We start from the raw sequence: 12579 nt of genomic DNA on the forward strand, positions 1-12579 counted from the left end.
CTTTGGGCATTTTCAAGATCGCCAAAGTCTTCAGCCTCACTAAACTTGGGCTCAGACGCCTGGGTGTGTGTGTGGCGGGGAGGGGTTCGGGGGTACTATGGGAATCCGATGGGCCCTCCCACTTCCAACACGAAAATTCTGTGTAAAGGCCTTTAACTCCCAACAAACTCAGTCAGAAGTCTGGTAGGATAAAGCTGAGCTTTCAGCAAACAGACTGTGGAGCCACAAAAATAGTTTCGTCATTCTGTTTTCCTCCTTGCAAGTGCGCCCCCAATGTCACTTGAAAAACCCCAGCAGACTGGTCAAGCAGGTCTGGACACTTCAGGAGAATCTGATACTGTGATGTCAACAAGGGCCCACTGAAATGGAGGCAGTCTGGCCGGAGGAATAAAAGCAGAGTGCAGGCCTGGTAGTTCGCTACATCTGCTTGTGAAAGAGTAGGACTCTGAAGTTAATCAAGTCTTTGGGTTCATCCACCCCACAGCCAGTCCAATGTTGGGCACATTAACACCACCCCACACAGAAGACTTTTTTTCAACATCCAGGGAGCAATCTCACACCGGATTCGTACCCACTGAAATGTTAATTACTGAATGGCAGAAAGAGGAGGGAAAAATTGAGATTTAACTTCCAGGGACTTACGGCAGGGCGAAGGTAACTTTCTAAAAGTAATATCTAGGGCGGTGGTGGGGACAAAAATAAAACAGACGTAACCACTGAATTGGCTTTTTAATAACTACTAAAACTAGTTTAATTATTTTCCAAGCTACTCCCACTTGCATCCAGTGCTTTCTCGTGGAACAGTCAACCCTGCTACAGTGAAAATAACTTTGAGGTGCTAATCACTGAAGGACATTTAATATTAGCCTTTGCATGTCCTACTGTTAAATACCATGCACTGTGTCTTAATGAGCAGTAAGACTTACTATGGGGTGGCTTATAAATATTTAAAAAGGAGGATTCCAGGCCGGTCAAAGGTTGAATTTGATGTTTAAACCTACACAGCATGCTACTCGTAGCAGGCCAAACCAAACACAAGGAGATGATTGGTGGCTCACTGAAACTTTTCAGACACTCACCCCCAGTCACAGATCTGGGTTTAATCCATCACAGTTATTTAGCTTACTTCGCCACCCAAGTTCAGACCCAGCCATATGAAAATCAGTCTTGACCCTGTACCTCATGGGAACATTCCAGCCCAAACTGCCAAGCCAGGTCTTCCCTGGACCGGAAACAAGCATCCTTGGACCGGTTTCAGGGTTTCACCCTTCATCATCCAGGCTAGTTTGAATCCAGTGGCAAAGTGAGCAAGGGACCCACATCTGGGAATACCCGGCCAACTTAGAGCGAACAAACTCATAGCAGGCTATCAGTTATGTTTGCACAGTCTCTGCAGTGGGTGGGTGCCACAACGAGTCCTGCAGCTCATTGGTGGCATTTAACTTACTGGCCTAGGGTATACTTCAAGCACTATATACTAGGAACTCATGGGTAAGTATGCCAATTAAGGATATCACAATTTCACCAAGTTAAAAGACAGCAAAAATAGGGTGGGTCAAAATAAAAACGTGTGACCCAGCAGAGACCGACATGTTTCAACAGATGGAAAATTATCTTATTTCTCTGCCGCAGAGGGGAGGAGTTGTGAAGGAGGTGTTGAACCTGGGCTGGAGTACAACCACACTAACAAATCTAAGAGACCTATGTCTTCTCGCCCTCACTACCACAGAGTGAAGCAAGTACGCACTGGGTTGTACTTGGCCCAGTTTTAAGAGATATAGTAAGAAAGGCCATGGGCCAGCTGTGGTTAAGGGCCTCAACCGCAGGGCCGGACTGGGAACCAAAACCAGCCCTGGCAAAGTGGTCGGCCAGCCCCCTGGGGGGTTGGGAGTGCAGCCGAGCTGTTTGCCTGGGTAGGTTGTGGCTGATTTTCTTACAGAGGGCGATATTGCAGGTCTGCTGCAAAAACGGCCCCAGAGGGGCCCAAAACCAGCCCCCACCCTGGTGGCCCACCGGAGAAACGCCTGGTGCCCGCTACAGCCCTGATCAACCGCTCAAGAGCATATGTAATACACTGGAGCTTTGCAACTCCTTTAAACACGACTAAAGTGCTCCAAGTCTCTTCACACATCTGATGCCAAATTCAATTTCTGTCAACATCTTATTCTAAAAAATTACCGTCTGACAGATAAGACTTCAGAAATGTGATACATTAAACATGTAGCTTACAGAGAGAAATAATATAACTATATCGCCTCATAAGAAACACGATCAATACATACTTAAGACCTACCATGATGAACGGAGTAAATAAAATGGTCGATGTAAATAAACCCCAAAGAATCACATGCATTCAGGCGGCATCCTCTCTAATCCACAGACAACTATTATCAATCACCTTACAGTTTTGCCAGGGCAGCGGGAAAAAGACTTCCTGGAATTGGAGATTAACATGCATTTTTCGACTTTGTTCCTTTCAAAAAACACATTGCGCAAAAAATTCAAACAACGGAGAAAGCAAATCGCGTGTTTCGACATTAAATGGTCCTCGCTTGAACTCAGCAGCTCTGGCTGTTACAGAAAGTTATGGAGTCAGGTCAATATGTTCTACATCATTTGTATGAATGAGGTAATGTGTAGCAACAAACAATCCAACCATCACAGCGCACAGTATGAAGTGTTAACATAAGCTACGAAATTTAGTATTTTAAAAAAACATTCAATTTGAAAGAACTCCTCATTTCTGATACAATTAAATTAAGGCACGAGTCGATTTATCTACCTTTTCCAGTCTTTCAAAATGCTCCTTCAGAAAAGCCATGGGTTTGTCAGGCCTGGAGGTGCACAACTGCACAATGCAGTCTTTGAGAAGCTGCTGGATGTTGTGTTTCTGCACATAGAGCTCACATTCTCGGAGGCTGCGTTCCTCATCGCTGCTGGTACTGCCAGAGGCCATGGCTGCTGTTACCTACAACAAAGAGAACACATGATCACCGTTATGTACACTACAGCAACCACAAAATACGTGAAGATGTGCTTGGTTCTACGAAAGGAGAATACATGATGCAAGTCATCCGTTTACTATAATATTTTCAATGGCAACTTAAAGCGCTAAGAAACAACAATTTTACAATATTTTCCACTACCAAATATAATTTCATTAATCTAACAAGCATTAAAAATGCAATAGGTCTCGCCTTTAATTAAGTTAAAGCGATTTGCTTTGCTATACAATACCATTAGCAAAGCAAATGGTTTCAATTTAATCAAATGCACGACCTGTTGCATTTTCAATGCTTGTTTTTTTAATTCCCACACTTCTCTGTTCTGAAAAGTTAACATTTATGTAATAAAATCTTGGCAGCTATAAATAAGGGTTTACCGTAATTTAAAAATAGCAGAGTCCCTTCTTATTGTAATTTTGAACTCTTAATAGTTGCATAAAAATTACAATTTATCAACAACAAAAGATGTATTGTAGTCATGTTAAGTTTTGTCAACACGTATTTCCTTCACTAGTAAATTAGCTCAAGACTTTGACAGAACGAATATGCTAAACTATTATAATGGCCATAGGTACTGCGCGAGTTGTTTTAGGGTGGCAGCGTAGAATGACGCTCCATTCAAAGATGGCTTCAAATTTGACCTGCTATAGGATGGCCATCTTAGGACGGGGTAGTTCGGTGTTACACTTGAGCACTTCCAGCTAGCTCAGCGGTGGGCTGACCAAATTCTCAAAGCAAGATACTCACTCTGTGTGAGTGCTGTAAGAGGATATTTAACAGCGTCCTAGAACTGGGCAACCAGGGCACAGTGTAACACGGTAATGTGGCCCACTTTTCCACAGAATGAGTCCCATTCTAAGATGGCTACGGGTGTACCAGTCCTTCTTTGCTATCTGTAGTGCATAGCTGCGGAACCCCACAGCATTTACGGGGCTTTGGTCGTTCTCGCGCCTCTATCAGGTTTGAAAAGCAACGTAACGGCCAAACATGGGCGAAGCAGAAACCGGAGGTGCGGAGAAACCGCCGGCTCCCCTCCCACTGGATCCGCCAGCTTCTCCGGTCGAGGAACCGGTAGTCTGGAGCCCTGAATTAGAGGTCTGTCTCTTCCACGCCATGCTGGGACACAAGCCCGTGGGTGAGGCTCAACCTCCTATTCATCGTTCAGTACTCCTCCCTTTTATGCGCTACCCCTCCCCCATGTCCTACATAGAAGTCTTATGTCAGAGAAGTTCCCTTTTACAGCCTTTGTTCAACACCTCTCACTCCCGCATTTTCTCTGCCTCAATAACCCTTGTCAAAACCAATGAATGGCTCTGTTGTCTCTCCCGGTGCTTTATCATGTACTTCATAACAGACGTTCTTGTTATAATTCAAGCCCTATGGGCTTGTTTCAGTGAGGTCTTTATTTATTTTCCCTTCCTCTGTCACCTGTCTAGTCTTTGGTTCAGTAAATTACTTTTACACTCTTGAACTTGACAATCCACTTGTTTCTTCACGATAAAGTGCTTAAAAATCCATGTGTGCTGTGCTATTGGTTTAAAAATACCCCTATCACGAAATATTGTTTATTATTCAAGAAATTCTTTTAAACCTCCCATATAACTTTAAAGGTTAAAATACCCCTGGAGGTGTATCATCACCCTTCATTTTTGGGCTCAGTAACTTCACTTTCTGTGGTCCTGTCTCAGTATCTACTCAATACTACAATTTCACTGGCCTATCCTGACACACAGCTTTTTCAGAGTTCTCATGCCCACGAGTAGGTTCTGCAGGTGTTTCTTTGCATTCTGGTTCTTGTCCTGAGGTATACGAACTACAAGAATATGAAGACCAGCACCTACCTCTGTGCCCTCACTGCGTAGCGAAACTTCTGGATGCCTGCCAGGAAGAGAGCAGTGATTGGCGCGGCGGGGACGCTGGCGCCGTGAGCGTGCGCGCGACTGAATCCGTGCGTGGCCAGCTCTTGTTGCTCCCTCTCCCATTAGGATTGCTGGGCGCGTGCCCAGCTCTGGTCTCCTTTTGTCGGCTTTGGCGGCTGACATGATCACAATAGTTCTCTGCCGAGAACACGCTACGCGCGTCTCTAGGCCGAGACCTAACAATGATGTGTAATTTACAACCGAGTTTACAGTGTACCCGAGCAGCTGAGGCAAGAGAGCAATGAACGGGTACACGCTTGTATCAAATGATAAGAAAAAAATGTAATGTCATGACACAAGTGCTGCTCAGCCGGTATACAGCAAAGGCAGGTGGCACCAGCGAGGTTCTGCTTTACAATTAGTTAATATGAAGAGACAATCTTAGCGTGGCTGAAGAGCTGCAGCAAGCAGACTCGTGGTGCCCACAATGTTTCCGCCAATCAAGTTTCAGACGAAGAGGCCAAGCTGGACTGAGTGCCAATCATCATCGTTGGCCCTACAGATGGATTGAGGCATGAATGTGGCCACGCTACTGGACCTGACTACCTTCCAGATTAGCCACATATAACCAGCAGTGCCCACAGCAAAGCCCGAAGCATGCAGAAAGCAAATTCTTAAAAACGTTTGCTGGACAGTTGCTTAATTTGTTGCGGGAATAATCTAAGCCCTTGCTATGTTCCAAGCAATTTTCCAAAATGTGTTTGTCAAACATGACATTAGTGACACTGCACTACCGGGGTTCAGAGACTATTGTAGTTCACTGCATGAGGATATGTGGTGCAGCTTGCATAGGTGGGATCTCAGTTTTTTATCTAGAGGAGAGAAAACTTAGGGCAAAGTAGGTAATCAGTACCCACAAATGGGTACAACTGAGACAAGGGTAGCTTTATTGAACATTGTGGATGACCTTGTATTCGGAACATCTTTTTGAGCCACTGACAGGCACTGCAAGAAACTCGCACTGCCTTGACCCTTAACATCAGAGTTTTCAAGGGGCGTGGCTTGCGCGCCGCTGTGGAATGGCGTGTCGCGCTTGAGCTCCGGGGAGAGTTGGTCCCGTCGAGCGTTTATCTCCGTCTCTTCTTGCCCTCCTGCCTGGAAAAACCACACACCAACAGCGGAACGTGTGCTGACCTCCGCGATGCTGTTTTTCCGCGGTTTGTGACATTGAAATATGCGTTTGCCTTCACTCCTCACAGGCGCTCGCATTCCTGAGGTGCGGCCGCCATTTTACCGCGTCTGATGTTCCGGGCTTCTGGCTTCTGAGGCGCCGCCGAGGATACAATTTAGCAGTCTTCAGTGTCTGTTTGAGGGTTTCTTCACACGCTGTCTACAATGGTAACATTTATACGTTTTCTTTTTTCTGCTGTTACTCTATTGCTGCTTGGCTGGGTTTAAAGCTGCTCACAGTTTTTTTATTTTTTCTTCACTGGCTCATTGAGGTGTTTATGTCGCTTCTGTGAATTGAGTTCCTGCCTATCTCTGCTCATATCTGATCCGCTAGATTTGCGTAGCGTGTTTTGAGCGTGAACTGCCTCTTTTTTTCTCCACTGTACCTGACTTTTTTGAATAACTTTGGTGCTATACTCTACTCCAGGGGTCCTTTGTTAGCCTTGTGCTACAACTCTGTCAATATGAATCGGTCCTTGAACGCCAAAGACTCTAAGGATCAGGGCGCATCTTTGAAACGACTTAAGTCAGTCTCTCCGTCTCCTGAATCTCCTCAGGCGGACAATACTTCCACATTGGACACCATTTTGGCGCGCCTCAATGAGGTTCACGACATTGCGCAGTCAACCAAAACTAACACTGACTTACTTCAAGTGGAAGTGTCTGCTATCAGGAATGATTTTAAAGCCCTTTCTCTACGTGTATCAGCGACAGAAACGCGGATAAGCTCCGCTGAGGATGGTATCCAAAAGCAATCTAGGTCCCTTTCTCAAATGGAGCGCTCTATGGCGGCGCTGCGCAGAGACCTCACGGAGCAGGAGGACCGTAATAGAAGATCGAATCTGCGTATTTTTGGTCTACCGGAGGACTCCGAGAAAACATCCTCCTCCATGATTGAGTTCTTATCTAAGTGGATTCCGGATACGCTTCACTTATCTTTCCTCAGAGATTTTGAGATTGAAAGAGCACACCGTGTTCCAACGTTCCGTTCTAAGGCAGCCACCCAGCCAAGAGCAATCATTTTTAAGCCCTTACGGCATCAACACACTGAGCTGATTTTGTCTCACATGCGCAAGATTAAGCAACTCATTTGGGAGGGCCATCGCATATCTATTTCCCAAGACTTTGCCAGAGACACGGTCAATCGACGGAAAGGCTTCTTGAATCTTCGAAAACGTCTCACTGACTTGGGCATCCCTTTTTCCTTTTCTGGTCCGTCCAAGTTTCGCATCACATATAAAGGGCGTTCCAGAATCTTCGACGAACCGGCGGACTTGGCGACGTTCTTGGATAACCAGGAGGAGATAGAGATGGAAATTCAAAGATCAACTTCACAGGCTCATGGTGCCTCAGGGACCTGATTTGTTTTTTCTCTACTTCTGGTTGTATCTTTTTTTCTGGATGGTTACCTCCTCTTTTTTCTCCAGCCATGTTTCCATGTTAATCTAATCCTCTGCTATCGTACGTCCTATTTCTTTTCTCCTTTACATACTATTCTGTAAGTGCTCCTTCTTTCTCGTATCCTACCTCTCCTTTTTCTTTTTCTCTTCTTTTTCTTTCGAGAATATTATATTATTTTTTTAGATCCTTTCAATTTTTTCCTCTTTTTCTTTTACCCGTCTTCTCTGATCTCTTTAGTTTTTGTACCTCCTTTTCTGCTCCCTTTTTCTTGCTCCTTCTTATCTTTCTTACGGTGTGTTTCACTTATATTGTTGTTGTTTCAATTTTCAGGCTACCTGCATTTTTATAGATATTGGTGGCAGATTTATTATCTATGAATTAAGTGCTGTTGCTTTTTTCAATAACTTTTTGTATTACATTTGCATTACACTATGGTTCATTGTAATATGGTGGTGTGGACTTCTCCTTCTTTCTGCTCTTCTGCATCTTCCCTCTCTGTTTCTTCCTCGTTTCTATATACTGCTTTCATGCACCTTTTTCTTTCTTTCTCATATCATTCCACTTTATAGTATAGTTATAATTAAGTGTTTTTGTATTATTCCTATGCGGCTTCAATACATATTTATTCTTGTATTCACAAATTGATATATGTTTTTTCAAGATGTTTCGTACATAATTATGCTTTGCTTACATTTTATATTATTGTTATTTACTTCACGAACTTACTCTCGTTGTGGTATTGTTAATCTACTCTGAGTGGTTTTAGTCTTCTAATAGCAATTTAGTACTTCGTTATCAAATGTACTTATATGAGTATGGTTTATCTATTGCTTTTTAGCTCATTGACAGTTGTCTTTTAATACTAGGCTATTCGTCTTTACCAACTTTTGCTCCTAGTACGGGTCTCCTACTCGCCCTTTCCACGTTCCCCCCTTGCATGATATGGGTCTCTTTTAGACCTCCCTCTCTGCCTCGTTTCTTTCTCTTCTCTAGTCTTTCTTTTCCTCTTCTGGCTTTTCTTTTTCCTGGTTCTCCCACATGGATGCTCCCGTACCGTCTATTTTGCTTAATGGTTGGTCTTCTGTATTTTTGACCTCCACCCCCTCTCTGTTATCAATGTTGTCTTCGTTTGTATCCCCTTCCGTTATATGCCAGGTTTAAATGTATTATCCCTTAATGTTAAGGGTTTGAATCACCCGGTGAAACGCTCTAAAATCTTAGATTATTGTAAATCTCTCTCGGCGGACTTGGTCCTCTTTCAGGAATCTAAGATGGCTAGTAGAGAAGCGTTATTCTTAAAGAAAGATTGGGTGTCGGATGTGTCTTGTTCGGATGCTCTTGGTAAACGCAATGGTGTGGTTACATTAATTTCGAGGAATTCAGGTTTATCGATTCTCTCCTCTGAGCATGATTCTGAGGGTCGCTGGCTCTTATCTAAATTATCGGATGGCCAACATGATTTGTTTGTTATGAATATCTATGCTCCGAATGTTGATAACCCTGCTTTTTGGAAATCCATTTCTAAAAAATTGCATGATACCCCACATGCTGGAAATCTTATTGTTGGTGGAGATTTTAACTTACCTATGGATCCTTTATTGGACAGGAATTCTGCGTTTCAGTTTCGTCCACCTAAAGCACACAAACAGATGCTTAACATGTGTTCCATTGCTAACTTGCATGATATTTGGCGTCTCCATAATCCCACTGCTAGTGACTTTTCTTTCTTTTCCTCTCCTCATTCCTCATTCTCTCGTATTGATTATCTCCTAGTTCACTCTTCTCTTGTCTCGGCTTCTTCTTCCCCGCTCATACATCCCATTGTTATCTCGGACCATGCTGCGGTCACTTTTACGCTCTCGTCCTTTGCTCCGAAACCAAGTGGTCGTTCTTGGAGACTTAATACGGAAGTGTTACATGACTCTGCCCAAGTGGAAGAATTTTCAACGGATATAAACACTTTTTTCCGTGAGAATGAGGATTCTGTATCTTCTCCAATAGTTTTATGGGACTCTTTTAAATGTACTTTCCGGGGCCAAGTTATTGCATGCATGGCCAAACGCAATTTAGCGATTAAAAAAGAACTTACTGATTTATCGTCTGAGATTAAGAATCTGGAGGCTTCCTTTAGACATACTAAAGTCCCGACTATCCTGCAACAAATTAAGCTTCTAAAATACAAATATATACAATTGTCACTAAAAGAGCTCATATTGGTTTCCAAGCGCAAAAGTCCAAAAAATTACTCTTAAAGAATCGGGCTGGTAAACTTTTGGCTGCTACATTAAAATTCCAAGATTCCTCCTATAAATCTTCTCAGATCTCTTCTATTACAGATCATACTGGCGCTAAAAAATTCCAAACTGAGGACATTCTTGAAGTTTTTCGTGATTTCTATAATAAGTTGTATACCCCCTCTAACCAAGCCTCTTTTGACACCTGCCAAGATTTTCTAAAATCGATTCCGATTCAATCAGTCTCAGAAGAAGATCGCTCCACTCTGAATGAACCTATCTCACCTGAGGAAATCGTTTCTGCCATCAAGGCCACCCGTTCGGGGAAAGCACCTGGCCCAGATGGATACCCGATATTATTTTATAAAACCTTTCTCCCGGTGCTTGTTCCTAAGTTGCAGGCTGTCTTTGACGCGTTTGTTCGTAATGGTTCTGTTTCTGGTACGGCTGCTGAAGCCACCATAGTAGTGCTCCCAAAGGAGGGGAAGGACCATTCGGACCCTAAGAATTTCCGCCCTATTTCGCTTCTCAATATGGAAGCGAAGATCTTTGCTAAGATCCTGGCTAAACGTCTAGAATCTTTTATTCCCAACCTAGTCCATCCCTCCCAAACTGGTTTTGTTAAAGGTAGGATGGCAAGAGACAATATTCGCACTTTTTGCCATATTATTGGGGCGGCTAAGCGATCCCAACTACCTGCTGCGGCCTTGGCCCTCGATGCGGAGAAGGCCTTCGATAAGGTTTCTTGGCCTTTTCTTCGAGCTGTCTTACATGCACATAACCTTGGGGACTCTTTTATTAACATGGTAATGTCTTTGTACTCCCAACTTAAAGCTAATATTAGAGCTAATGGTTCTACATCCTCTTATTTTAATCTTTGCCAGGGCACGAGACAGGGATGTCCCTTATCCCCTCTTTTGTTTTTATTATCTATTGATCCTCTCCTTCGGCTGATTGATTTACATCCTGATATCAAAGGGTTTTCTTTTGGCCCTCATTGTCTTAAAACTGCAGCCTACGCTGACGATGTTCTCATTTTCTCGGATGACATCGTGTTAGCCATTCCTGCTATCTCTGACACCATTTCTTTGTTTTCTAAGGTCTCGGGATATACCCTAAATACAGATAAGACAGAACTGTTCCCCTTAAATGCCTACTGCTTTCCTGCTCATATGGGTTCGGCTGGCTTTAAATGGCAAGCTACCCATCTCAAATATCTAGGCATTTATTTTTGTTCTACGCTACAGACCACGGTTACTTATAATGAATCTCAAACACTTGCTAAAGTTCGTCGTCTTCTGGACACATGGTCTCCAAAATATATTTCTTGGTGGGGTCGCCTACAAACCCTTAAAATGATGATAACTCCGATTATCAATTTTGTCTCTTCCATGATTCCGACTAAATTATCTGACTCTTTTTTTCGGGAACTTGATGGTATCACCTCCAAATTTTTATGGAGCGGCAAACGTGCTCGATTAGCATATAAATATTTACGTAGACCTTGTGATATGGGGGGTTGTAATTTCCCGGACTGGGAAAAATACCAGACTGCTTTTTTGGCCTCCCAAGGTGCCCTTTGGTTTTCTCCACCAACCCGTCATATTCCTCTATGGCTACTCATAGAACAGGATTTAGCTGCGCCTCTACCAATTGCCTCTTTTTGTACTACTTCCACTCTACATATTATGTTCTCCCGATCTATCATTATTGATACAATTGTCGCACTTAAGAAAGTGGATAGAAAGATGGCATTTCCTCTGCACAAAACTAGATGGTCTTCCATTTGGCGTAATTCCAAAATTAAACTCAATATCACTCCCACACTTATGTCATACTGGGCGATGAAAGGTATTTCTCTTGTACAACATCTGTATGATGATTCTGGTGAGCCCTTACCTTTCTCTACTTTAGCGCTCAAACATTCTCTAACAAATCTAGACTTCTACACTTTTCTTAAAATCAAGGTTGCGATCTCGAAAACTCGTCTTCATCCCTCCTCGTCCACCGTCTCGCTGTTCTCTGTTTGGCTCAAAGCGGGTCATGTTGCTTCTCACATATATAGGTTTCTATCCTCTACTTTGCTTCCTGATCAGACGGTTGCACAACAAAAATGGTTGCGTCACTTTGATCACAATATTACGGACCATATTTCTACCGAAGCTTGGCAATCCATTGGCAAATTAGCGTTACGTAATAAAATAGCTCCTTCCTTAATACAGTCCAAGTTTTTCTCGCTCAATCTACTCCACTGGACTCCGGTACGTCTTCACTCCCTCAACCTTAAAGAGGATGACCTCTGTTGGAGTTGTGGCGTTGAGGCGGGTGATTTTCCACATATGTTCCATGACTGTTCCTTACTTAAACCTTTCTGGGTCCTTATTCAGCAACATTTGTCTCTTATCTTTGACATTGAGCTCCAGCTCTCTTTTCCTTTAGTTCTATTAGGCCCCTGGGCGGCTCCTACGCCTCTTCCCCTTGATCCATTACAATTACAACTCCTAGACCTTCTTCTATCTGTAGCGGTCAAAGTTATCCTTATGGAATGGAAATCTTTCTCGTCTGTCTCATATCATACTTGGTGGGCATGGGTTTCCTTCTTACGCAGTGCTCACACCTCAGTAGATCTAGCACACCTGTCGCCGTCCATCTCTAAGGGGGTTTGGGCTACTTTGGATGAATATATGGAACTCTCTGCGAAAGGTGTAGTCCCTCAATTTCCTGTTGTTACGTCTACCTAATTTTTGTCTGGTAGTTGCGGTACATTGGGTTATTCCTGTGGGATTCCTTCTTTCTTTCTTTCTTTCTTCCTCTTTCCTGTCCTCTCATCCCGTTCTTTCTTTATGGTGC

The 12579-nt window shown here is 43.4% G+C and overlaps 1 protein-coding gene across 1 annotated transcript in view; it reads right to left on the reverse strand.

Annotated features, from left to right (window-relative positions):
* The window catches only part of PRKAR1A (protein kinase cAMP-dependent type I regulatory subunit alpha), a 310119-nt gene that overhangs the window by 227063 nt on the left and 70477 nt on the right, over positions 1–12579 (reverse strand). Inside the window, exon 2 of the mRNA XM_078654290.1 lies at positions 2783–2968. Within this exon, the coding sequence (XP_078510416.1) occupies positions 2783–2956 (174 nt within the window). The 5' untranslated portion in view covers positions 2957–2968. The remainder of the gene's footprint in view (positions 1–2782; positions 2969–12579) is intronic.

The sequence above is a fragment of the Lissotriton helveticus genome, chromosome 7, assembly GCF_964261635.1.
Source record: "Lissotriton helveticus chromosome 7, aLisHel1.1, whole genome shotgun sequence".
NCBI lineage: Eukaryota > Metazoa > Chordata > Amphibia > Caudata > Salamandridae > Lissotriton > Lissotriton helveticus.